Here is a 26,453-nt window from a genome sequence, read left to right on the forward strand (position 1 = left end):
AATTTACTGATCTATGCCTTTATCTCTGTTTTAAGAACCACACGCATTTAAACCTTTATCTCAAACACCTAACTGGAACATCTTGTCTGCATTCTAATCGATGCCCCTTGGAGGCCACAACTTTTAAAGACTATTCAAATTATACAGTCCTTTCCAATCAACAAAACAACTTTAATTGCACAAATAATTTAAGCAATTTCCACTTTCTTTTATAAGTTACACAAGGTTCAACTTGAAATTATTTGTACATGCAATCAATTATACTTAATTTAAAAAAGCAACAGAACTTAAGCTAAGTTGACATAAGTGGAATTTTTTTTACAGTATAGTTTTTATAGGTGTTTTGCTGTTTTGAAACTTTGAACTTTAAACTGTGCTGTTATTTTCCTGGTTATTTGCCATGCAGTTTTCATACTCTATGCTTCCCTGTTTTATGAAGGCCCAGCCCCTTGAAAATATCTGGCCTCGCCCCTGACTGAGACTAGCTGTTTTCACATTCCTGTGTCAGACTGAATAGGGTTTTTGCCAGTTTTGACAAGATAAAGTAACTTAAAAGTAAGTATAAGTTATGTATTTACATTTATAATATATTTTGTAATTGTTTTTATTTTATTTTACAGTCATTATGCCATAATCATAATATGTTTACTTCTGTTTTTCTTTAAAACTTATGATAATTATGTCAGTGCAATAACTATCTGAGGAATCTGTTTTGATTCAATCTAAAAGTATTTTGGAGCGTTTGTAAGAAGAGTTGGCCTATGCTTTAGAAGTACCTGTTATATAAGCTTTTAAATACAGAGACACAAAGTGGACAAAGGCTGGAAAGGATTACCAGGACAAAGTCGACAAAGAAGTCTAGATTATATATCTAGATTATATAAAATGTTTAGGTATGAAGAGAAACATGATTTTTAGCTGATGGTGTGCTCTAAATGCAGTGGCAAGCTCAAAATGAAAGTAGGTTTCTCAATGAACTTCCTGTTTGTGGTTTTCTGCTTCATTCGATTGTGAAAGTAACTTTGGTTTACTATGGTTTCTTTTCGAGAGACGAGGTAGTCTCATTTTAACATGCAGTATTGATGTAGTTTTCAATGAAACTTGACTTTCTTCAATTATTTTATGGTAGTATACCTTTCATTGGAAACATTTATAATCAGGGCTGGACTGGTAATCTGGCATACCGGGCAAATGGGCCGACGTGCTTTTTGGGCCGATAGGCTACATCTCATATTTTTATTATTTTTTTTTTTATTTTTTTTATTTTTACGGCCCATAAAACTCGTACATCGGCAGCCCATTCGTTTTGTTTTGTTTAATTGATGGCGCTGGGTTAGTGCCGATGTAATGCATTGGTCAAAAAAAAATTTCATATTTTTTTCCAATGACAGACCGGCCCATGTAACACGTAGATCAGCGGCCCATTGGTTGTTTTCTTGATTGACACTGGGCTGGCCCAATCACATCTTGAAACACCTCCCCCTTTGTGCTTTGAGTGAGCGTGAGTCTGAGAGATGGAGAAGAAACGATTCGGTTACTAACTTAACCTCGGTTCCCTGAGAGGAGGGAACGAGTATTGCGTAATGCTTACGCTATGGGAAAACTCCTTTTCTCGAGAAATATTGAAGTCTTTATGTAAAACACATTGCAGCTGCACAGCATACAGCAATGAGCGAGGCAGCTCGGTCATTGGCTGTGCTGCGGCAACTTGCACGAACCAATGACGGGGCGACTCTGAACCCGCTTCCAATGAGCGTGCTTCGCGTCCACGCGCGTCAGAGCCCGCCAAGATGGGCGTGGCCAAGGGCTATATATTGGGCGCCCCGTCGTCTGAGTTCTTTAGGTTCAATCGCGTGAAGCAAATTGACCAAGCACAAGCACGGCAGATTACGCAATACTCGTTCCCTCCTCTCAGGGAACCGAGGTTACGTTAGTAACCGAGTCGTTCCCTTTCGAGAGGTCTCTCCTATTGCGTAATGCTTACGCTATGGGAACGCCATGTAAAACGCCGTGCGTGCTGACTTCGCTTCTATTAAGCCGGAGGCCGGTGCCTGAGCTTTTGAGCGAAGTAATTATCCAACGAGCTAGCCGAAGGCGGGCTTTATAAAGGGACAACGTGGAACGGTCCAAAGGGCGTCCAAAGACACACACAAGCACATTTTTATGTACTGTCAAGTATGAAAAATCCTCCACATCAGATGCAAAGATGTGATTCTATGAGGGAGGAGACAATGCTCAGCATGTACACACCCCAGCCTATGCATAGTTAGACCGACAGTATGTTAGAGTGCAATGAGGGGACCTGTAGGTTATAAACCTGATAAATGTGGACGGTGAGGCCCAGCCTGCAGCCGCACAAATATCTTGAATGGGTATCCCACTCGACCACGCCCACGAGGAGGCCATGCCTCTCGTAGAGTGAGCTCTGATGCCCAAGGGGCACTGAAGGCCCTTGGCTTCATAAGCCAGCGCTATAGCATCAACTATCCAGCGCGATATTCTTTGCTTTGACACCGCCAGACCCTTAGTGCGGCCGCCAAAGCATACGAACAACTGCTCTGTCTGTCTGAACAGGGCAGAACGTTCCAAATATACTCTGAGTGCCCTGACCGGGCAGAGTAAATTAGCGTCACTTTCGTCTGCTGGGGACGATAGCGCGGCCAAAGATATCACCTGTGCTCTGAAAGGAGTTGAGAGCACTTTAGGAATATACCTGTGTCTTGGCCTGAGGACAACCCTGTTGTCGTTAGGTCCAAACTCCAGGCAGGTAGCGCTTAATGACAGCGCGTGCAGGTCGCCCACTCTCTTGACCGAGGCGAGAGCCAGCAAGAGAGCAGTTTTGAGCGAGAGCTGTTTAAGGTGCACCGTTCGGAGGGGTTCGAACGGGGCACGCTTAAGTGCGTCCAGGACCGTGGCCAGGTCCCAAATCGGCACCGAGGGGGGGCGTGGGGGATTTATCCTCCTGGCGCCCCTCAGGAAACGAACAACTAGGTAGTTTTTCCCTAGTGTGCGTCCTTCGACCGGTTCATGTGATGCCGCTATGGCAGCCACATATACTTTGAGCGTGGAGGGGGTGCGGCCTGCCTCCAACAGCTCTTGTAAGAAAACGAGCACACTCGGTACTTCGCATGTCTCAGGATTCAGGTTCCTGGACTTGCACCAGTCACTGAACACCTTCCATTTCTGGGCATATAAGCGCCTCGTAGAGGGCGCTCGCGCCTCAGTGATGGTTCTCAACACTCCACTGGGTAGGTTCCCGGGAATCCGTTGAGGGGCCACGCATGGAGGGCCCACAGATCGGGGCGGGGATGGAGGATCGTCCCGTTGGCCTGCCTGAGGAGATCTAGCCTCAGTGGAATCGGCCATGGGGCAGATTGTATCATCTGCATCAGTTCTGGAAACCACGTCTGGTTTTTCCAGAGTGGGGCTACCAGGAGCACTGCACATTTCTCCTCCCTGATCCGACTGATGACCTGAGGTAGCATCGCAACCGGAGGGAAGGCATACAGCGGGCGGCTCGGCCAGACTTGGGCGAGCGCGTCCGTGCTCTTTGAAAAGAAGAGAGGGCAGTGCGTATTTTCCTTGGAGGCAAAGAGGTCGACCTCTGCTCTGCCAAAGGTTTGCCATAACCACTGAATCGTCAGGGGGTGGAGAGACCATTCTCCTGGGAGAACTTTGTCTCTGGACAGCATGTTCGCTCCCTGGTTCAGAACACCTGGCACATGCGCTGCTCTCAGCGAGCGCAGGTTGCGCTGGGACCATAGGAGGAGCTCCCTGGCCATTGAGTGCAGGGAGCTCGATCTGAGTCCACCCTGACGATTTATATGCGAGACTACCGTCATGTTGTCCGTTCGGACTAGGACGTGCTCGTCCTTCAGGTACGGGAGCAGGGCTCTGAGAGCCAAAGCGACCGCTTTCAATTCCAGACAGTTTATATGTAGGCGCTTCTCCGGGTTTGACCACAAGCCGGAGACAGGCCTGCCCTCGTAAAGGGCCCCCCAACCTATTTTGGAGGCATCTGTCGTGATCATTTTTCTCCTTGTGTTTACACCCAAACTCACGCCGGACTGATACCAGTCGACAGCTTTCCAGGGCGTCAGGGCTTTTATGCAGCCGTGATTTGCTCTGATTAAAAAGTGGCCCGAGCGCCACGCGTGGGTGGGGACACGGCTTTTGAGCCAGCGTTGGAGAGGACGCATGTGCACAATCCTAGCTGGAGTACAGCTGATGCTGAGGCCATGAGACCGAGCATCCTCTGAAACCGCTTGACGGGGGCGCGCGTGCCCGCTCTGAACGATGTTGCAAGGCGCCGGATAGTTAGCGCGCGCTCTGATGAGAGGCGCGCCGTCATCTGCACTGAGTCTAGCACTATTCCCAGAAAAGAAATATTCTGGCTGGGGGATTTCTTTGCAAAATTGATTTTTAGACCTAGGCACTCTAGATGACTGATAGTCCAAGACCTGTGTGTCACTAACTGGCTCTCTGATTGTGCTAGTATTAGCCAATCGTCGAGATAATTTAGTATTCGCACTCCCCGCTGTCTCAGGGGGGAAAGTGCTGCATCCATACATTTCGTAAATGTACGGGGTGCCAGTGACAGGCCGAATGGTAGTACTGTGTACTGGTATGACTGTCCCTCGAAAGCGAATCTCAGAAATGGCCTGTGATGAGGCGCTATTGGAATGTGAAAGTAAGCGTCTTTCAGATCCACTGACCGAAACCAATCCCTCGGGCGAACTTGCGCGAGGATATGCTTGGTATTTATCATTCTGAACGAACGAATCATTAAAGCTTTGTTCAGATGTCTGAGATCTAGAATGGGGCGGAGACCGGCATCCTTTTTCGGGACGAGAAAATAGCGGCTGTAAAAACCTGCCTCGCTCATAGAGGGGGGGACTGTTTCTATAGCGCCTTTCTCTATCAGTTTGAGCATCTCGGTGCGTAGAACATGTGAAACATCTTTTCTCACTTTCGTCTCTACCACCGCTGTGAAGCGGGGTGGTCTGCGAGCGAATTGAAGCGAGTAACCGTATTTTATTATGTTCAAAACCCATTTCGGCATGTCGGGGATATTTTCCCAAGCTTTCGCTCGCACAGATATGGGCTGAATGTTGGCCGGGGGCGTGTCGCAGTGACGTATGGCTCCCGCCAGCGAATCGTTCTGTGTTAACACCGAGCTTACAGCTCTCAGCGGCGCGGACGCGCGCTGAGCAGCTCTGCTGAATGCCGAGTGCAGGGGTGCGTGTGAGATTACAGGCACGCTCGCTGTAATGCTCACAGAGTGAGATGGGGAAATGTTTAACACTGTGTGTATAGTGCTTATGGGTGGGGGTGCATAGACTGTGGTAGGCACACGCGCCACTTTCATAAAACTTCCCGCTCGTGGCGGGAGGTTTTTGGCCATATAAACAGTGTTTGTGAGTTGGGGTGTGTGCATAACAGCGGGCACACGCGCTACTCTTATACAACTTCCCGCTTTTACTGGGGAAGTGTTTATAACTGTGGGAACAGTGCTTGTGTGTAGTGGTGCATACGTAACAGTTGGCACACAATCTACATTTATGGGGCGTCCAGCGTGAGCTGGGAAAACATTTGGCACTGCGTTGACAGTTTTGATATGTGGGAATGCGCACTTTGGTGTGGACACGTGACCCTTTAATGACACAGGCAGAAAATAGCTCTTTATGTGATTTCTGTGTGTCGCCGTAAAAACGGCGTTTGTTTGCAGGTGGGCGAGCTGTGTGGCTTGCACATTGGCTGCTGTATAGACATTTCCAGCCGTCTGTAAGGGGACTGGGTAATGCTTTAGACGTTTTGGAGAGAACGGTCCGGCTCTTGCGAGACACGTGCTCTCCCTTTTCCTCCCTGTAGCTAGGAGGACTTACGAGGCTCTGGGTTCAGCACAATCCTGGGCCGAGGTCCCCGTCGCTCGGGCGGTTGCTTCCTGTTGGCAGAGCGCGAGCGGCGTCGAAAATCCGTTTCAGGTTTGGGCTGAGAAACGGGGGGCGCCGTCTTAGCTCGCTGCTGTTGAGGCGGCCGTTGGCGGCTCTGCGATGAGCTAGATCGCTTGGGCAGGAAGTGACGCATAGCCTGTGAGTCCTTACGGGCTTCGGTGAAGCGCTCGGCGAACTCCTTCACCGCTGGTCCAAACAGGCCGTCTTGGGAGATAGGCGCGTTGAGGAAAGACGCCTTATCTGCATCCTTCATATCTGTTAGCGTCAGTCACAGATGGCGCTCAAGGACAGTCAGGTTAGCCATAGCACGGCCGATGGATTGGGCGGTGGCTTTTGTGGCTCGCAGCGCTATGTCAGTGGCGCTACGTAGGTCCTTAAATGCCTCAGGCTCGGGTCCAGACTCGTCCATACTGCGGAGAATTTTGGCTTGAAACACCTGGAGGACAGCCATAGAGTGAAGCGCTGATGCAGCTTGGCCGGCGGTGGCGTATGCGCGACCGGCGAGAGCTGAAGTGGACCGGCAAGGCTTCGAGGGATGAGAAGCTTTAGCTTTCCATCCAGCGTTGGAGGGTGGACACAGATAATTGGCCACAGCCTCCTCGAGGGGTGGAGTCCCCTCATAGCCTCTTTCTTTCGCGCCGTCCACGGAGGAGAGCGACAAAGAAAAAGAAGGCTTCAGGCGAGCGGAGTGCGGGGCTTTCCACGACTTCGTGAGTTCGTCGTGAACTTCCGGGAAGAAGGGGGAGGGTCTTTGTCGAGGGGCCTGTCGGCGCCCCTGCAGGAACGACTCGTCCAGTCGGCTGCGAGCGGGTTCTTCCGGGGAAGACCAATCGAGCCCGTGGTCTTCCACGGCCTTGGAGAGAATGCGGACGATCTCTGAGTCCATGCTGGAGCCCGCTAATGTCGAATGCGCGGGGTCGAAGGACGAGCCCGGCCAGTCGTCGGATGCAGCATCACAGGAAAAACTGTCATCCTTATCTTCGTCATCCCCTGACGCGCCAAACGAGACGAGCCCCATCGCTCCGCTGGAGGGGTGCTGGTCCGCCTGTGTGAACTGGACTGGCGGCGGGGAGTCTTCGGGTGGCGGCTCCGGCAGCCTCTGTGAGCGGCGTTTTTTCTTTCGCGGCTCGACCAGAGGAGATGGCAGCATGGAAGAGGTGGGCTCTTTCGCGGTGAAAACGGCAAAGCGAGCGCGCAGCTCGGTGAGGCCCAGGGCGTCACACTCGGGACATCCGCCTCGAGTAAGGGCAGCCTCTGCGGGGTCCGGTCCCAGGCAGCGGGCGCAAATGATGTGACGATCCCCGTCTTGAAGAGGGCCTCGACACGAAGCGCAGGAAGGCATTTGACGCCTTGAAAAATTGCTCTTTTAGAAAAAGTGTCGCGGGGGCGAACACTGAAAGCTTTGAAAGGATATAGCGATGATGCGCGCCGGATGGCTTAGCAGAAGGGTGATCGAAGGCGGCTGAAGGCGCCGGCGTCCTCGAAGCAGTCCTGCTGTAGGCTTGTCGACGGCGGCGGCGGCGAAAAGACTCCAACAAATCCGGAGGATCAGCGAAGAGAAGGTTCTTTGCTGAAGGAGATTAAATCTAAAGAACTCAGACGACGGGGCGCCCAATATATAGCCCTTGGCCACGCCCATCTTGGCGGGCTCTGACGCGCGTGGACGCGAAGCACGCTCATTGGAAGCGGGTTCAGAGTCGCCCCGTCATTGGTTCGTGCAAGTTGCCGCAGCACAGCCAATGACCGAGCTGCCTCGCTCATGCTGTATGCTGTGCAGCTGCAATGCGTTTTACATAAAGACTTCAATATTTCTCGAGAAAAGGAGTTTTCCCATAGCGTAAGCATTACGCAATAGGAGAGACCTCTCGAAAGGGAACGCAAGGAATGTGCAGAGAAATAGCGTGAAAAATAGATATAGGCCCTTAAAGCAGACGCTGTAAAATGTGTCAAAGTATGTGTTTTCTGCAGCAGCAGGACCTTCATCAGCTCCAGTGGCTGATGAGGAGGATAGTGAGGAGGATCAGGAGAGAGATGAGAAAGTGTAGAGTCTGTGGTAAGCAGAACTACTTTTTAAAACACTTTGGCTATGAGTGTAGGAACCCATTACCTAGTTACGCATTATTTCCACATCTGCATTGTTAACGATTACACCAATTTAGTAGAAGTTTAATGAGACACGTTTGTATCCATGTTTTACGCCAAAATAAAAGCTTGATGCAGTTTCCGTCAAAATAAAAGATCATGTGCTTATCTCTTTCAAGTTTATAAATTAGTACAAAACTAATTATGAAAGTTTTCTTTATTTTTCAGTGCATTTGTTTTACAATATATGGCTATTAGGCTACTATCTTGAGATTAATTATAACTATTATTATGTAGTAGTGTAATATAGTAAATATAGTTTTATACTAAAAGAGTTTTTTTTTCTGTGTTTAATTCGCACACTAAAAATGGGTTGGAGCTTTTAATTTTTAACTCTCAAAGTGCACCAGATTGATGAATTTAACATTAAAATGCACACAATTTCCTTAGGGGGGGGGCATGCCCCCAAACCCCCCTAGAGGGACAGAGGTCCACCCACCACAGTTTTACCAAAGATCCTGTGGGAAACACTGGTATTGCTTTGCCAGTGCAGCTTATAGCTTGTTTTTTGATGCATCAGTGCGGAGTATAGTTCAATTGTATTAATAAATTACAATTTTGTACTTATTTCATCTGTTAACTCTCACTCGTTCCTACTCACTCATTACATGCCATTAGTGGTTTTAATGAATAGGAGTTGAACATATTCAAGGGCGTGCAAAGATGGGTGGTGTTTATGATCATATGTAGTGGGCCAGTCTGGGCCAAAATGCCAGGGCCGATTATCTGTCCCAGTCCAGCCCTGTTTATAATGACAAAAATAGTGGTTCTAGCAGGAACAAGAAAATGGTGCGCATTGATTTGATTTTGTAAGTTTCACTTCTCCTTACATTATAATGAATATGAGGAATAGATGCCATAAAACGTTCTAAGTTTTTGACATGTATTTTCCTCTGAAGTTTGTTTTTCCATGATTGCATTTCTTTCATTTCTTCATTCAGAAGCAACAATGAAAGCCACTAAACATGTATTTAAAATTTAAACTGCTTTGATGCCTGTATAATAAAACTGTAAAACCATTGCACCCTATTAACCTCTGTTAGCTATATAGACTGAAGTTTTCATGTGAAAATATAGCTGTTGAAAACCAAAGGAGAAATAGGTTTAAAGGTAATCTGATAAACATTTGATATCTGAAAAAAAAAAATCTCTAGTTATTTTCACTTAGAGGGGACTAGGTCTAGTTGTCATGGGGAAATTATCATGATGGATTTATTTCCACATATTCAGTTCCCTATCAGTCAGTCACGTTTGACGTTACGTCAGAACTGAACTGAAGAATTGAGAACTCACCTGAGCGCCTAATTACCTTCGAGTGTGAACTAAATGAGCCATCATACTGGCGTGCGAGATTTGCATTATGCACCCTGTGAAGCGGGTATGTAAGGAAGCACTGACAGTCACGATCGCTGCCTTATGTGTCTGGGCTGAAAGCACGCTGAGGTGGATTTTGTGGATGAGTCATGTACCCACTGCGGGAATATAACCATTGCAATGTTGCGGTCAAGACTCGATTACCTCAGACGAGGTGGAGTCCCCTCTGATATGCACTGATATGTAGAGATTCCTCGTTCGGCTGCTGTAGTAGCTGCCCCGATTCTGAAGGAATGGCCGGTATAGAGAGGGGGGGATAGACTGCAGTTTTAATAAATATAGTTAAATGAGTCCTGAGTGAGGCCTTAGAAAGAGGTGCTCCGTTAGGTAAAAGGAATAGCGGTGCGTGATTTGAAGTTCTAGTCGGATTTTAAGATTTTTAAAAATAGATCTGAAGGGACAAAAAATTATAATTGATTTTTGGAGTGTTAGGGTGACGCCGGAGTCCTGAGCGTCATTCTTAGAGTACTAAGAAGATTAAAGAAAATAGATGAGAAGCATAATAGAAAGGAAAAACCATGGACAGGATCGAAATATTAAATTTCTGAGTTGAAATCCCCAGACATATGAAGCCGTAAAAGCAGATAAAACACTGCTTTTAGCAGAATATGTATAAGGAAAAGAGATCATAGTGTATAGAGATTTTTCACTAAGTGACTGACTTCAGATCTTTACGAATCACTTAAAGGCAAGCAGTCGGCCCGCCATATCAGAAGTTTGCTTCTCAACGGACGCTAGTTCGAAAAATCTGTCTGATGCTTGCAGTTTCCGCCTGACCGTAACAGATTTTTCACTGCTGAATTTAAACCTAGAAACTAGAGTTTCTAGAGAAACACAAAAGTAGTGTGTCGAGTTTGTTAATTATGTTTGCCTGGCTTCAGAAAGGTACTAAAGAACACGTGTGCGAGAAGATCTGCCTCACTGATGGCAACCTTGCTTCAGTAGTACAAGCAACATATGTTTAGCAACCACGTCAAACCCCAAAAGACTGCTATAGGAAAAAAAATTTTTTTGGTGAAGGGCAGATGAAACGAAGCTTGAGTGAGCTTGGTAAATTCATCTGGCCTTTACTGATACAGGTATCCATATCTGAGATCGGACATGCACCCTTCGTCTAGCTGGAGGTTTTTTGTTTTTTTTAAACATATGTCATGGAAATTCTTAATACGAATATAACAGACTAAATCTGACTTCTTAATACGATACTTACCTGAAGTAAGGTGACGGCGTCCCATCAAAAAGCTACTATCAATACCTCAATGATACTTGATGATCTGTTGTCTTGAGCATAGAATCTAGTTCTCAGATGTACAGCATATGCCTGACATGGCTCCCAAGTTGCTCTTTGTAGAAATAGTTTAATTCGTGGCTGGGAGATCACTGGCCAAAACAAGTCTCTTGAATACAAAGATACATGAACATTTAAATCATACGTTTGAGTAAAAACAATGTCACTCGAGTCTTATTCACTGTGATTAGTTTCAGTGATTGGTTTGTTATTATCAAACTAATCATATGACTGTTAGTTCTTCTGTTTTAAGCAAATTTATTTATTTATTTATTTTTGTATATATCAAATGAAATATTTATATCAAACATATCAGTAAATTAAATAGTCACCTGGAAAGATTGTGTGTTACAGCGATTGTACGCATTTCTAAAATTGTGGATCTGAATTTTAAAGTGGCACTATGCAGGATTTCTGTTTTTGTCAAACATCGATCCCTAGAGTCGCTGTAGAGTACTTGTATTTAACGTTACTGTCGTAAACACCACTCACGCAGAGCGTATCTGCACCTTTCTTTTACTGTCTATGATCTGCACTCAGGGCCTCTGCACTTCATAATAATAAAGTAGCCTACCGCGTTAGGCTTACCTGAGCCTACATGCCAGATGACACCAATAAAGTGTATCATGTACGTCGCATTATTTCGCAGGGCTCTCAAGTTTTGAAGTAGTGATGGGCGGATCGATCCTGAAGTATCGATACTTCGATACTGACGTGGTATCGAAAAGGATCGATCCTCACACAAAAATATCGATCCAAATGTGTGTTTTTTTTACCAGTAATTTTTTTATTAATTTAGCATGCAATTCAGTGCGTAAAATCAGCTTCTAAGTGGAAAAATAAGCGAATGTTAGTGGGTAATTGTGTAGGATAGAACCTTTTCTCCTAGTCATCTGTATACAAGACGAAACCAATCAATCACAGAGAGCGTTCGATGCTGGTGCTTCGCTGAGCTCACAGGCCCAGTGCGTTTGGGAAACAAAGCCTTGCTTAGATGACAGAGAAACAATCGGGAGTTATTTCGCAATAAACAAACCAAAACTGTACATAATGGTTTAAAATGTTGACGTCAGAAAGATCTTTTTAATGAAATTAATATTTTTATTCAACAAGGATCGATACATTAAATTGATCAAAAGTGACAGTCAAGGGTTTTACACTGTAAAAAACAAATCTACTTCATATAAATGCTGTTCTTTCAACTTTGTTCATCAAATAATTCTGCATAAAATGTATCATGGTTTCCAACAAAATATGAAACTGTTTTCAACATTGATAATAATAAGAAATGTTTCCTGAGCAGCAAATCAGCATATTAAAATGAATTATCATCATGACTGGAGTAATGATGCCGAAAATTTAGCTTTGATCACATGAATAAATTACAGTTTACTATGGCATAGAAAACAGATAGCCTATGTTAAATTGTTAAATTGTAATATTACAGTTTTTACTAAGAGAAATAAAAATCTTACAGACCCCAAACTTTTGAACAGTAGGCTAGTACTATAATTTGGGTAGTTTTGTAAAAGTCACTGACTAATTAAAGGGGAGTTGAGAGCACAGATCACAAAATATTTAGGCCTAGTAGTCATGAAAACGTGTTCAGATTTAGCATATTAATGATGCATTCACCTCATAAATCATGACACACTGCTGTAAGTGCATACAAGTTCAAATGCATGCTTTTAAAATGAAAAAGTATCGGTATCGGTATCGATATCGGCGATACTGGCCCTGTATTTACTTTGTATCGGATCGATACAGAAATTTGCAGTATCGCCCATCACTATTTTGAAGACAGGCAAGAGTGACATCCAGCCGACAGATACATTTTTGTCATTGGTTGTTGCATTAAATCTTACCCAGATACAATAGTGCTATTTTCTGATTGGCTATTGTGTAGCTCGACGAACAACACCAGCGGAGACGCGCTTGATTCCTGCCGGTTCCACAGTGAGAGCGGGGCGACCAGAGTTTTGGGCGCTGCGGCATATTAAATATATTACAAATAGTTTTTCAGCGTGAGAAATACAATGGCCCTCATTTATCATTCTTGCGTAGAAACGGGCGTATATGTAGGCGTAAGATTATGCTTACACTCCTCTCACCGCCTGATTTATGAAGCTGTGCGTACCTTTGAAATCCAGGTGTACGCAATACCTGCCCTTGATAAATGCCGCGGCTGAAAACGATCGTCATTAGAATAACACGCCCCTATATATTCAAGTATCCGCTTCCCCCACACCCTCATTTTACGCCATGGCCACACGGAAGACGGCAAAGAGGAGACACTTCTCTGGAGATCGAGACCATCACCATCATGAAAAATTATTATTAAATCAAACAACAATTTTGTTGATGATAAATTCAAAGTTAATTGTATTTTTTTTTCAAAACGCTATAAATCCATCCATTTTTTGTCTAAAAAAACAACAACAAAAACAACAAGAGAACATGCAACATATAATCAGGGACTCATACTATAAATTAATATAAATTAAATAAGTGCAACTGCATGAAATAAATAAAAGCCAAACAAAATAAATAGTAAAATAAATTAAATAGTAAAAATAAAATAAATATTTCCAATGTCACGTTCCAATATTGTCCACCACACAAATAATTTAAAAATGAAACACAAATACAGTCCTTAAATACAACGATAATAAAAATACATTCACATCATTTAGTAACACATTTAGGCTAATAGTAAAGTAATAACAATATTCAGGCCTACTATTAGGCTACGTGTTGTAGCCATTAACTAAGTGCATTTAGTTTCATATTTGTTAAAAAAATAATAATGTTATTTTTTACCCATCTATGTTTATTATGAAAAGTGAACATAGGCTAAGATAGGATGCGCAATATATCGGGAGACATGCTCAGACATGATTTTGGCCACTTAATTAAGTTTTGTTTTGTAGAAAGGCTTTCTTTAAAGTGAATTTCGTTTTGTATAAATTGTATCTTAATTTTAATATTTTTTTCATCAACCAATAAAATAATAAATAATAAGCAAATAGCAGACAATATAATCATGAGTTATGACATGGAGGCGCGAGCGCGGTCCCTTGCATTGCACGTGAACTGGAGCGCATCTCATCACAAATCAACCGAAACTCAGTATATGCCTCACAGACATGAGAAATATATCTATAAAGAAAGCTTGAAATGTCTTTAAACGAAACAATTATAAACGAAAAGAAATAGGCTACTCTCTCTATAGGCGCGTTCACTACGGAGATGGTGATCATCAATTTCATCTTTGCAGACACACAATAGTTTATTAATAGAAATAAAATACAAATTTATTTTTAAAAATGGCTTTTATCGCGTTTTGGAAAAGAGCTCCTCATATCTTTTAGTTTGTCAGTGCGTTTTGTGGTTTTAGGAATTGTTTTTCTGCGCATTTCCGCACTAACTCAAAACGTGCGTACATGTACACCACCTCCTGACCTGGCGTAGGATTTTAGCGTGCCGTACGCCAACGTCCATATTGATAAATATCAAAGTCACCGTGGTTTTGGGTGTACGCCAGGTGTACGCTGGAAATTTGGTGTACGCACTTTTGATAAATGAGGGCCAATGTGTGGCGGGAGAGCGTGACAAAAGCCCGAAATGAGTGACACTTGAGAGCCCTGATTTCGTAACAATGTCCGTTATGATGTTGTTAGACATGATTATTAAAATTTATCATAATAGTTTGCAAATTGCGCTCATTTACACTATTTACAACATGTAGGCTTATTTATGTCCTGATAATTATGTGAGATATTGACAACTGTTCTGATGATAATTGCAGGAATCAACTTTAACAGTGAAAGACTGAGCGAGTGGGACTCTTGTCCGGTTCCTCGTTTGCCAGATTCTCGTTACCTTTTTCTAGACTCTTCCGACTGGGGTTTCTTTTTTTTTTTTCAGAATTCTGAAAACGCAGGTCCGATGTTTACTCGTGTCTGACTCCTCCCTCGGTCAGTCTGCCATTTCCTCTTTCTCTGTTCCTCCGACAATGCTTTTCTAGCTTTCTGCTTCTTATATGCCAGCTTTGCCATGGGACGATAGTTGTTCTTATAGCTAGCCGTATCCTGGATGGGGGCGTGTACGCGTGCAGTGCCGTAAAGAAATTCGTTACCTCGCGAGACCTGATATCACACGATACTTCCTAACACTGAGGCCGGCGGCCCGCCTGCCCAAAGTTGCAAGGGTGGTTTTGCGGCTCACAGGCACCGAGGGGGGTGCGAGACGTCCACCATTCAACACGAAATCAGTAATATAAACATTACAATGACTCCAAAGCTGTTCGGTTAAGGTAAAAAAGTTACTTAGTTCTGCTTTAAGTATGAAAGGACTTTTTTTTTTTTTAAACATTACCGAACAGTGGTGAGAGCAGACGTTATGAGGAGTGCCACCGGTGAATATGGCATGCGTTTAAAGCCAGTTTAATATAGACCAATTTCGAGCCGACGTCACAGTTACGTCACGGCGCTATCGGCAGGCAAAACAAAGGGAAAACTGCTGGCGGCCAATACAAACCAGCACAGATTCAGCTACATAATAAGGAGCTTAAATTGTTATTATTATTATTAAATGTCATCTTGCTGTGTTGTTGGGTGCAAGAATCAATGAAAAATGAATGTGCTGTATCTGGAATTTTTATTTCTAGAAAATATTCACATCGTTAAAATTGCACCGTAATGTCACTCTTTACATTGTCGTCTTCTTGGCGCTGGCTAGGCAGAACTGCGGATCGTACCACACAAGTCTTGTACTTGACCATTCATCACATAGTTCTAGGCATCTAAAGATTTATATGCCCTCAGTTTCTCTATCGAATAGGTGTAGAAGTCAGGTCACTCAACCGGAGGTAGCCTAGCGTTAACGTCCTGTAAGATCGTCCATCATTGAGTGAGCGTGTAACGGCTATCTGGTTCCGTCCGTTAAAATTAACTTTTGCAAATAACAATCGCGGTCCTGGACAGTGAGTGACCTTGCACATTAAGATAAAATCAGATTTTCTCCAGTCATTGTTAAAAAACAACCTAACAAAACTTGCATACTAACGTTAGGGAAGCGGCCAGAGGGATCGTTCTGCCAGCACCTAAGCTCCGCCCAGAAAAAACGTCACCATGTTTACCAACTGAAAAGGGGTCTACTGAAAAGGGGTCTATTCTGTTACTCTTAAACTTATTTCATTCCTATTCAGTTGTGCAGTTGTTAGTATTTTGCAAACTGCCCATGTGAGCGTGATCGACGATGCTGGTATTATTAGATTACCACTGCAATGTGGAATATCAGTTATGCGAATCTTTGCTTACACTTCTAACAAACATTAAGGCGAGCTATGGCCCTGCTATTTAAAGCGTTGCAGTATGTTGCGTTGAAGTCTGCATATTAGCAGGTATAAGGAACACGCCACGTCACCGTATTTATACAGTGGATATACAGGTAGAATATATTCTATTATACACCGTAAAATATATTCAACCCCAAGATTGGTTTGGAGCGGTCGACCTGAAGGTACTTTCATTTCTCGATTCTCCTTCGACACAGACTGTTCCTAAGCTTTGCATTTGAGGGTCGGGCATATCAGTTTAAAATCTTCCCCTTTGGGGCTTCACATTCCGGCTGAGCTCTTGCAGTCGACGAGCTCTCACGACAGGCCACACTCCCGGGAGAATGCGACCCAGAGACAGTCCAGCTGATTTGGAGATGCTTCTGGGCCTCACAGGTAGACCTGTTTGCCACTCCGGACACGTCCCATTGCTAGTTATTTTACTCCCTGTCTGGGGGAACCCTCTGCACGGATGCGCTGGCACACAGCTGGCCTAGGGGCCTACGCAAATATGCGTTTCCCCCTGTAAGTCTTCTCGCACGTTCTTCTGTGCACGTTTAGGGAGGACGAGGAGCAGGTCTTGCAACCGGACCTGGTTCCCAGAACTAATGATCCGGTAACACCTTACAATATGGTTCATCAGTTAACAACATTAGTTAACATGAACTAAGAAGGAACAATACTTCTTCAGCATGTATTAATCTTACTTAATATTAATTATAACATTTACTAATACATTATTGAAATCAAAGGTTGCATTTGTTAACATTAGTTAATGCACTGTGAACAAACATGAACAAACAATGAACAGGTGTATTTTTAACTAATATTAACAAAGATTAATAAATACTGTAACAAATGTATTGCTCATTGTTAGTTCATGTTAATGAATACAAAGTAACTAATGTTAACTAATGAACCTTATTGTAGTGTTATCAATTTCTATAATTCAATGTTAGGCTGCAGAAACTAGTTCAGCCGGAACCGGGAACACTTCCCCATAACACCTGATGTACTTGTTACATCATAAGAAGGATCGCGTCTACGCTAATATTAGTTTCTCTGTTTAACCCAAGGTTTACCGTAGTCTGCCGGATCCAGGCCGTATCTAGATCTAATGAAGGACCTGCACCTGGACACGATGACAATGCAGCCCTGAAGTGTCAACTAGTCTTCTCCACTATGACGGCCTCCTTCCCTTCCCTTTCCCTCTGTACAGATAAAACATTATCAAAATGATTCCAGTTCGCATGGATACGCGGAAACGACTAAAAATTCTGTATTAATTACAGACAAGTGATTTGGTGAGGTCAGTTTTTAAAGAAAGACTATGTGCCTGCGCACATACTGTATATATTCAAACCCACATACCTATAGACTAAACACAAAATATGCATGTGGAAGCTTTCACCATTTTCATCGATTCACATTTTTGAAGTTTACACTGAGATTATAAAAAATTTCAAAAATTTTCAAAACTTACACCTTGGAACCTATTTCAAAGTTTGTATTCTCGACCCACCAAACACTGTTTTCTGTATTCAGTTAAAACAGTGTTGTGTAAGCGGCCCCTACATTAATAACTATTGATCTTTGCACCATAAGTGAATCAATCAAAAACTAACTTCAGGTTGATAATAACTTTATTCTAGAGCTGCTGTAAAGCCAAAACAATCTCTGTTACTTTAATTTCCTATTATCACTGTAAAGCTGCTTTGAAACAATCTAAATTGTTAAAAGCGCTATATAAATGAAGTTGACTTGACTATGTTACCAATGATCCTTGTGACAGAGCTGTGCTTTCCTTACTGCAAGAAGGGCTGGAGCGAAGGCGTTCTCCCTCAACCCTGAAAGTGTATGTTGCCGCAATCGCCACACATCACGATGCAGTAGATGGTCAGTCTATGGGAAAGCCCAACCTGATCATCCTTTTCCTGAGGGGCCTGAGAAGGTTGAATCCTCCCCGCCCTCACCTTGAACCTTCTTTGGACCTCTCCTTGGTCTTAGCAGCCTAGCAGAGAGCACCCTTCAAACCACTGCAGTCAGTAGAGCTAAATGTGCTGGGATGTGCCCTCTTACTCATGCCTAAAGAGGACTCATAGAGAGTGTCTTGACATCATCGTGTGGTTTGGAAATGTAACACAGGCAGAGAAGAAGTCTCTTAAGAGTTATAAAGACTACAGAGAGAATCATTGGGACTAACCTCCCACCCATTACCACACTTTACATAGAGTGCTGTAAGAAGAAAGCTCAGACCATACTTAGTGACACTCATCACCCAGCTCACTCACTGTTGAAGCCCAGACACAAACCCTACAGCCTGAGACACACAAGAGCGGACAGTATCATCACACATAAAACACTCTTTAACAACAGTGTAGCAATGTTCAGGGAAGAAGGAGGCGGGAACCGGTGAACATTCAAATAAACTTTATTAAAATAAAACAAACCAAACTAAAATACCGCCAGCAGCCCCTCGCGGACGACTGCTGGCTTACCTAAAATAAACATAACGGCCAGCAGCCCCTCGCGGACGACTGCTGGCTAAAATAAAACACAAATACAAAAAACAAAACTCAACTAAAATACAGGCCTGTTCCTCTCTCGATCATCAACGTCGTCGCTCCTCTTTTATGCTTCCGCTCCTCCATGAGAGATGCGAGACCGGTGTGCTTCACAGGTGTTGCTCATTAGCAATCGCACCACCGGCCTCGCGCCGTTCTCTCACGTCCCTCAGCCGTCCTGTTCGCCACATACCCCCATCGCCCCTCACAGGCCGGGGGGTACCCACGAGCCTGTGCCTACTCCCCCCCGGCGGCGGTGATGCCTGGGGGGTATGGACCGACAAGCCGAGGGAAGCGGAGACGGAAGCATGAGGAGCGACAGATCGAGAGAGGGGAGAGAGAAAAAAAAAATTGGTCCGGTTCCCACAACGCGCTGCCATCTGGTCCCCCACCAGCTGGGCTATCTCCTCCGCAGTGCCTGGCGGTGACGCTGGGTAGCCCTCGGTGGACGGTTCGACGCTCCTCCGCCGCCCGGTGGACGGCGACGGCTCCTTGGGCTCTAGGGCAGACGGTAGGAGTCCCCCGCTCCCTGCTCCTCCCCTTTTCCTGGTGGACGGCAGCAGGCTCCGGCCCACGGCGAGCGGCGGCGACTCCCCCGCTCCCTCCTGGACGGCAGCCGCCCCTCCAACTCCCAGGCGGCCGGCAGCGAGCTCGACCATCCCACCGGCAACTCACTCCAGCGCACCGCCTCGAGCGTCCATGGCCGCTCCTCCCCCGCTCCCTGCTCCTCCCCTCGTTCGGCGAATGGCAGCAGGCTCCGGCCCACGGCGAGCGGCGGCGACTTGCGCACCATGCTTGATGGCACCGCGGATTCCCCACAGCGGCGAGGACTCTCTGACAGCGCGTTCCTCCCTCTTCCCGGGTTTCGGCACCAGTGTAGCAATGTTCAGGGAAGAAGGAGGCGGGTACCGGCGAACATTCAAATAAACTTTATTAAAATAAAACAAACCAAACTAAAATACCGCCAGCAGCCTCTCGCGGACGACTGCTGGCTTACCTAAAATAAACATAACGGCCAGCAGCCCCTCGCGGACGACTGCTGGCTAAAATAAAACACAAATACAAAAAACAAAACTCAACTAAAATACCGGCCTGTTCCTCTCTCGATCATCAACGTCGTCACTCCTCCTTTATGCTTCCGCTCCTCCGTGAGAGATGCGAGACGGGTGTGCTTCACAGGTGTTGCTCATTAGCAATCGCACCACCGGCCTCGCGCCGTTCTCTCACGTCCCTCGGCCGTCCTGTTCGCCACAAACAGCTTCTGTTGTAGATCTTATTTTATATTTCAAAATAAAGCATCTTTCACAAATCAGTCAGTAAACAGTCAGTAGATTTACATTATGACAACTTGACATCATGCTTCTGCCATCCAAGACACTTAACCTTAGAAATATTATTTTTTTCCAGCTTTTTCCCCAATTTCTTTGATTTCCAGCTGCGATGGACATCATAGAACCAATTCTGGCCATTGCAGAAAAACTGTACGCCCTGTGTGGGGAGGTCCAAGCCAACAAGAAGCGCTGCAAGCGTTTAGCCCACCGCGTGTGCACTCTGGCTAAGATGGTAGAAGCTGTGAAGGTTCATGGCTTTGGGACTGAGCCTGAACAGGTTATAAATGGACTTAACCAACTTAAACTCACTCTGGAGTCAGCCGAGATGGTAGTAAAGAAATACACTTCCTTCAGCTATTTTAAACGTATCACAAAAGCATATGAACTCGGCGAGGAGTTCAACGGCCTAAATGAAAGGCTGAATGATGCGGCTCAGTTACTTTCTCTAGCGCTTCAGGTCGAGCACAGAGAGAATATAGAGAAAGTGTTTCAAGAAACAACGAGGCGACGGGAAGATGAAGAAGACAGGCAGAGTGACTCTCTGGAACTTCGGAATTGTAAGTTATAGGATACTTAAAGTTATTATTGTATGCATTTGAATTGGATGAAAATGGATATAACTACATATTACATGGTATAAATTTTCCTTCTAATAGTGCTCCAGTCTTTATCCCAGGAGAGCATCAAAACGAACACGACAGTTGATGCTGTGCATAATACAGTTGACATAATGCAAAGAGATGTGCAGGGCATTAAAGACATCCTGGAGTCATGTAAGTACAAACAAGTTGGTCAATAAAACTGTCCACAAAAAAAGAAAGAAATGTGTGTGTGTGTGTGTATATATATATATATATATATATATATATATATATATATATATATATATATATATATATATATATACAGTGGATAGCATAAGTGAACACACCCATGCAAAAGTGGACTAAAAAGAGGAATAAAAAATTAAAATAGCCCCACATCATCACATTCCCTTCACCATATCTAGAGATTGGCATAGTGTTATTTCAGTTAGGCAAATAGCTGGTTTGATTTGCATTGAGAGATGATCTTATGGAAAGTGCCCCATGCCAATCTCTAAAAAAGGTGAAGGGTATGTGATGATGTGGGGCTATTTTAATTCCAAAGGCCAAAGGGAACTTTATCAGTATGCATAGTATCCTGGATCCATGAAACAACTGGCCTTTAAAAATAAAAATCTGCCTGCCTCTATGAGAATTTAACATGGGGTGTCCTTACTTATGCAACCTGTATTTTAAGGAAGAACATTTATTTATTTACGATACATTATATATTCAAAAAGAAAATTGGTGTCCTTAAAGGTTGGATTTTTCCTAATCCAAAAGATGATTTTGTATTCCTATTTTTAGTCAACCTTAGCATGGGTGTGTTCACTTATGCTAGGCACTGTATATATATATATATATATATATATATATATATATATATATATATACACATTGTATATATTGAATTATTAATTCATAAATATCAATTACATGACTACATGACATTTTACATCCTAAACTAAATTTTCTTGTCATAAAATGTTTCAACAGACTTATTGACTCAGACACACAGAATTTCATATTTTGTTACTTTTGTTTGCATGTTGGTTGCACCCTGTGACTTTGATTTGGTTGCTAAACTGAACAGTTTTATTTATCATTTGTTGGCAGTGAAAAAACCCTGCCTTCATCTGCAGGACATTAGAGAGATTAAACCAGAAGAGCTGACCTACAGTTTCCCTGCTAAACCACTTCTGAAGTGCAGCCATTCCGAACTATACAAAGGAATGTACAACAAGTTCACTGTGGCAATCAAGAGATACTCATGCCCGCTGAACACCAACCCCAGCCCCAGGTAGATGGTAATGGCAGACTCTGGTTGTGGGAAATTTTTGCATAATAGTAATAAATATATTTTGTGCTAAAAAATTATCATCTCATTATATTTTTATTATTAGTGTCCAGTCTACCAGTCTATAGGGGCTTTCGCACCGGAGGAACCTTTTTATAGTTCCTAGAACTATTGGCAGATACATTCCTACTGTGCAACCAGAAAATGTTCCTGGGGGAACCGTTAGTTCTCGAGGAACCACTCCAGTGGTTAGTTCCTAGAACTAAGTTCCTAGAACTATCCGGTGTGAAAGCTCCTTATATGGTTGCAATTGTTGTAAACTTCTTCCTTTTTCAGTGTAGAAAAACTCAGAAGCGAAAACCAGGAGACTTATTTAAGCAGGATTCTTTATTTGCTGTAGTCTGCTTCGTACCCAAGTCAAGTCAAGTCTAATCTAGTCTTTACATTGTAGTTTATATACATTTCAAGGGGGAGGGATTACATTGTGATGAACAAAGCATGTAAATGAGCTGAGACATGAGAACAGGAAAGGCATAGACTTCTCGTACTGAGATGAGACAAATGGTCTCAGCAATAAAATAACAGGTGTTCAAACTTGCTCAGCATGACTCTTCACCCGGTAAACAACGAGAACAGGAAAAGCCTAGCCTTCTCGTACTGAGATGGGACAGTCAGGAATATCCCGCTGGGAACCCCTACTGTTTGCAGAGATTTCCTGGTCTCATCATTTCTAAACTTTCTCAGTATAAAATACTATTGTATTGGAAATCTAAATTAAACATTTAAATAAATTTGTAATCCTACATAATCATCATCATCATCTGATTAAAAAAACAAAATTTCTTAGTTGTATTTGTTCATTTTCTCCAGTGAGTTGAGGAGTGTCTTTAACAAGGAGGTGGAGACCATGAAGCGCTTTGAGTCACCCAATATCTTAAGAATGTTTGGTATCTGTGTTCAGGATGAGAATGGTATGCTAATCTAATTTTAAAAAAAATTCAAAGATTGAACTTTTGAGTTAAACACATCTGATTGTCATTGTTTTCTTACAGGACCAAATCCAAGTTACTTGATAGTCATGGAATACTGTGAGAAGGGTAGTCTTCGACAAGTCCTGGACAGTGATTGCAATCTGCCCTGGGAAAGAAAGACTCAAATGTGCCTGGATGCAGCACAGGGGCTCTACAGGTACAAATCGAGTTAATTTATTCTCATTTATGTCTCTTGACTAAAAACAGTAAAGTGGAGGAACTCAATCACATTATGTGGTAATCCTTTGCACAATACAGATTGCATCAGTCAGAAGAAAAATTTAAAGTGCATGGTTCCATCAGAAGCTGCAGTTTTCTAGTGGCTGCTGGCTACAGAGTGAAGGTAATTTATTTTCTCTTTTACAATGTTGCAAAATTTACCCACAACATGGTCAAACACAACTCACATCCCACTTTAACCCCGAATTTAACCTAAGTCTGCTCAGCGGGCATGAGTATCTCTTGATAGCCAGAGTGAACTCCTTTTACGTCCTTTGTATCGTTTGGAATGGCTGCTCTTCAGACGGGGTTTAACAGGGAAACTTTAACTGCTGGATGTACACAATAGCTAGGTAAACAGGTTTTCTGTTACTGAATTCATTGTGTATATCAGCAGGGCTGGAATGTTGTAATGACCAATCAACACCCAGGGAAATAACATTTTAAAATATAAATTGGGGAAATTGGAGAATTCCTAGTCCAGGAATCAGTGGAAAGTTCTTTTTACAAAATTCATTATTTTTTACCATAGCATTATTTAGCAGTTTTTTAAAGGTTCATACATTTAACTGTACTCTAATGGATAGGAAAAAAATATGTTGTCAACATAATACAAAATAAACAGTTTCCATACATTTTAATAATTTGTTAATAATAATTTTAATGTCAATAGTTAAATTATTTGATTTCAGTAAAAAATGTGTCTGTTATATCTTATTAATATTTTTCTTTTTCTTTATACATACGAAAATATTGCTTATGTTATATTTTATAAGGATTCCTCCTAAAAAGGGGGTCTTGGGCATCAAAAATTACAAAAAACTTCTTAGAGAACTTATAGAATTTTTTGACAGATATTTATTCAATCAAACTCTAAATGTGCTGGACACTTAACATAACCTAACCTTAACCTAAAGTGATTATTACTTGTTGGGGTATCATCCAAATTTTTATGTTATGTGTATATGCTCATTTGTATGTTTCTAAAGTTGGGAGGCTTTGAGTTGGCAAGAACAGAAACTTCTCTTCAGAAGAATAAATCCAAAAAGAATAGTGCTCTCCATTACAGCTCTCCACAACAGCTTCAGAATATCAACCATCCTTATGACAAGGCATGTGAGATCTACAGGTACGGCACACTAACTCAAATATCAAATGCGTATCTTATTAAAGTAAAGGATGACTGTTACTTACCATGCTCTTTTTAGTTTTGGCATTGTCTTGTGGGAAATTACAACACGAGATGTTCCTTTTAAAGGTTTGTATCACCAACATAATCAATTAACTCTTCTCTTACATATTTGTATCTTTTACATGTGTGTTTCCCTAAATATCACTTAAATCTTCTGTGCCTGTGTTTTTAGACTGTTCATCCTACAGTCAGATCTATCAAAAAGTGTGTATAGAGAAGGTCATGGAGCCAATTCCTACAGATTGTCCTAAACAGTTAAAAGAGCTCATTGATGCATGCCGTTTATTTGAGCCCTTCCAAAGACCAACGGCAGGAGGTAAGACCCTATCACACAAATAAAGTTACATAAACCAAGTGGGCTATCACCTTATCCTTTTATTCTGTGATTAGTAATGCATAATGTTATATGTAACTTTACATAAACCGACTTTTTGGAAGTAGTCACTTAAGTCACACAGCATCACTTTCTCTATACCAGCAATGGGCAACTCTGCCCATAGAGATCCACTTTCCTGTGATCTTTTTGTCCTGTGACCTAGTTTTCTGTTTCTAGTTGTCTGCTAAATTAGTCATTTAATTCACCTTTGTCTTGTTAGTCAACTTATTAGTGCCCTTTGTTTGTTCATGCTTGTAAGCCTTCAGTTCTCCCTTAGGGCCCTATCGTTGCCAGGTGGCGCAATGCAGCGCCAGGCACGACCCAAGTGCACAATGTGTGTACACTCAGCTTATTACACACACAGGGCAGACTTTTTACGCACAGCAGCACATACATATGGCAAATACAAAAATAAAAGGATTACAATATAAAAGATTATTATTGAGTACATAAAGCTATGGTGGAGTCTGGCTTGTCGCATAGATGGTCTGCTTGGCCGCTTTAACCTCGTCCACGAGCAGATCCGTTTCCTCTCTGGAGAAGCATTCAGTCATTCCACTTCCAAATTCTGCCATATAAATAGCAAATCCACCATGGCGCGAGCACAACTGGCTTTTAAAGGGAATGGGAGATGAGAATCTGATTGACCTTATTATTATGATTATTATCTTATGATTATTTATTGCACGTTTACGCCCAAAAACATACCCATTACTCATTAAAGGGATAGTTCCCCAAAAATGAAAATTCTGTCAGTAATTACTGACCCTCATGTTCATCTTCGGAAACCAAATTAAGATATTTTTGATTAAATCTGAGAGCTGGATCACTCCTCCATAGGCTTCTAAGGGATTGAAACTTGTTCCATGAAAAGTTATTAAAGACATCGTTAAAATAGTCCAAGTGACTGTGGTGGCTCAATCTTAAGTTTATCAAACGACAAGAATACTTTTTATGCGCAAAAAAAACAAAAATAACAACTTTATTTCAACTATTCATTTCCTTCTCTGTGGGCCTCGAGTCAGTTCACTAGTGTAATAGCACAGTGCTTCTGTGCTGTACGTCACACGCATCACACACATGACCAGCGTCGGCCAATAGTGAGCCTACGTGTGACGTAGCAGTACGCAATCACACTATGTTAACTGACTTCATTTCGCCCACAGAGAAGGAAATGAATAGTTGAAATAAAGTTGTTATTTTTGTTTGTTTTTGCACACAAAAAGTATTCTCGTTGCTTGATAAACTTAAGATTGTGCCACTATACTCACTTGGACTATTTTAACGATGTCTTTAATAAGTTTTCGGGCCTGGCAAGTTTCAATCCCTTAGAAGCCTATGGAGGAGAGATCCAGCTCTCAGATTTAATCAAAAATATCTTAATTCGTGTTCCTAAGATGAACAAAGGTCTTAAGGGGTTGGAACAACATGAGGATGAGTAATTACTGACAGAATTTTCATTTTTGGGTGAACTATCCCTTTAAGAGAATAGGGACAAACCTTTTAGACCATGCGTCAGGCACACTGACCATTTTTCCAGTCATTAAACTAGCAAAACTGGATTCGGACCAAATGCACTTGCACCATGCACTTTTGACCATGCACTTAGATCGTTAAAATAGGGCTCTTAGTGTTTGTCGGTTCTCGTTAATGATAGCGTCAGTGAACGTGTATTTCTCCTGAATTTGTTATCAATGCATGTCTCCTTGAAGTATTCCTCGTCGTGCGAGTTTATATACATCGTTACGTGACACCTGATCTCA

General features: G+C 42.9%; 1 protein-coding gene across 5 annotated transcripts in view; it reads left to right on the top strand.

Moving 5' to 3' along the window:
- The first annotated feature begins 435 nt into the window (after positions 1-435).
- The window catches only part of LOC143721140 (mixed lineage kinase domain-like protein), a 44,539-nt gene continuing 18,521 nt past the window's right edge, over positions 436-26,453 (top strand). The window contains exons 1-11 of one of the 5 annotated variants that reach the window (XM_077211361.1): positions 469-555; positions 10,356-10,549; positions 20,068-20,548; positions 20,648-20,764; positions 21,692-21,875; positions 22,743-22,843; positions 22,925-23,060; positions 23,162-23,246; positions 24,112-24,251; positions 24,331-24,380; positions 24,487-24,630. In XM_077211361.1, the coding sequence (XP_077067476.1) occupies positions 20,101-20,548; positions 20,648-20,764; positions 21,692-21,875; positions 22,743-22,843; positions 22,925-23,060; positions 23,162-23,246; positions 24,112-24,251; positions 24,331-24,380; positions 24,487-24,630 (1,405 nt within the window). In that variant the 5' untranslated portion in view covers positions 469-555; positions 10,356-10,549; positions 20,068-20,100. Of the gene's footprint in view, positions 556-10,355; positions 10,550-20,067; positions 20,549-20,647; positions 20,765-21,691; positions 21,876-22,742; positions 22,844-22,924; positions 23,061-23,161; positions 23,247-24,111; positions 24,252-24,330; positions 24,381-24,486; positions 24,631-26,453 lie in introns of those variants that run through there. The other 4 variants (XM_077211363.1, XM_077211362.1, XM_077211364.1 and 1 more) reach the window with 4 other exon arrangements.

The sequence above is a fragment of the Siphateles boraxobius genome, unplaced genomic scaffold (assembly GCF_051911475.1).
Source record: "Siphateles boraxobius isolate OS27281-9 unplaced genomic scaffold, OSU_SipBor_1 65, whole genome shotgun sequence".
Lineage (NCBI taxonomy): Eukaryota > Metazoa > Chordata > Actinopteri > Cypriniformes > Leuciscidae > Siphateles > Siphateles boraxobius.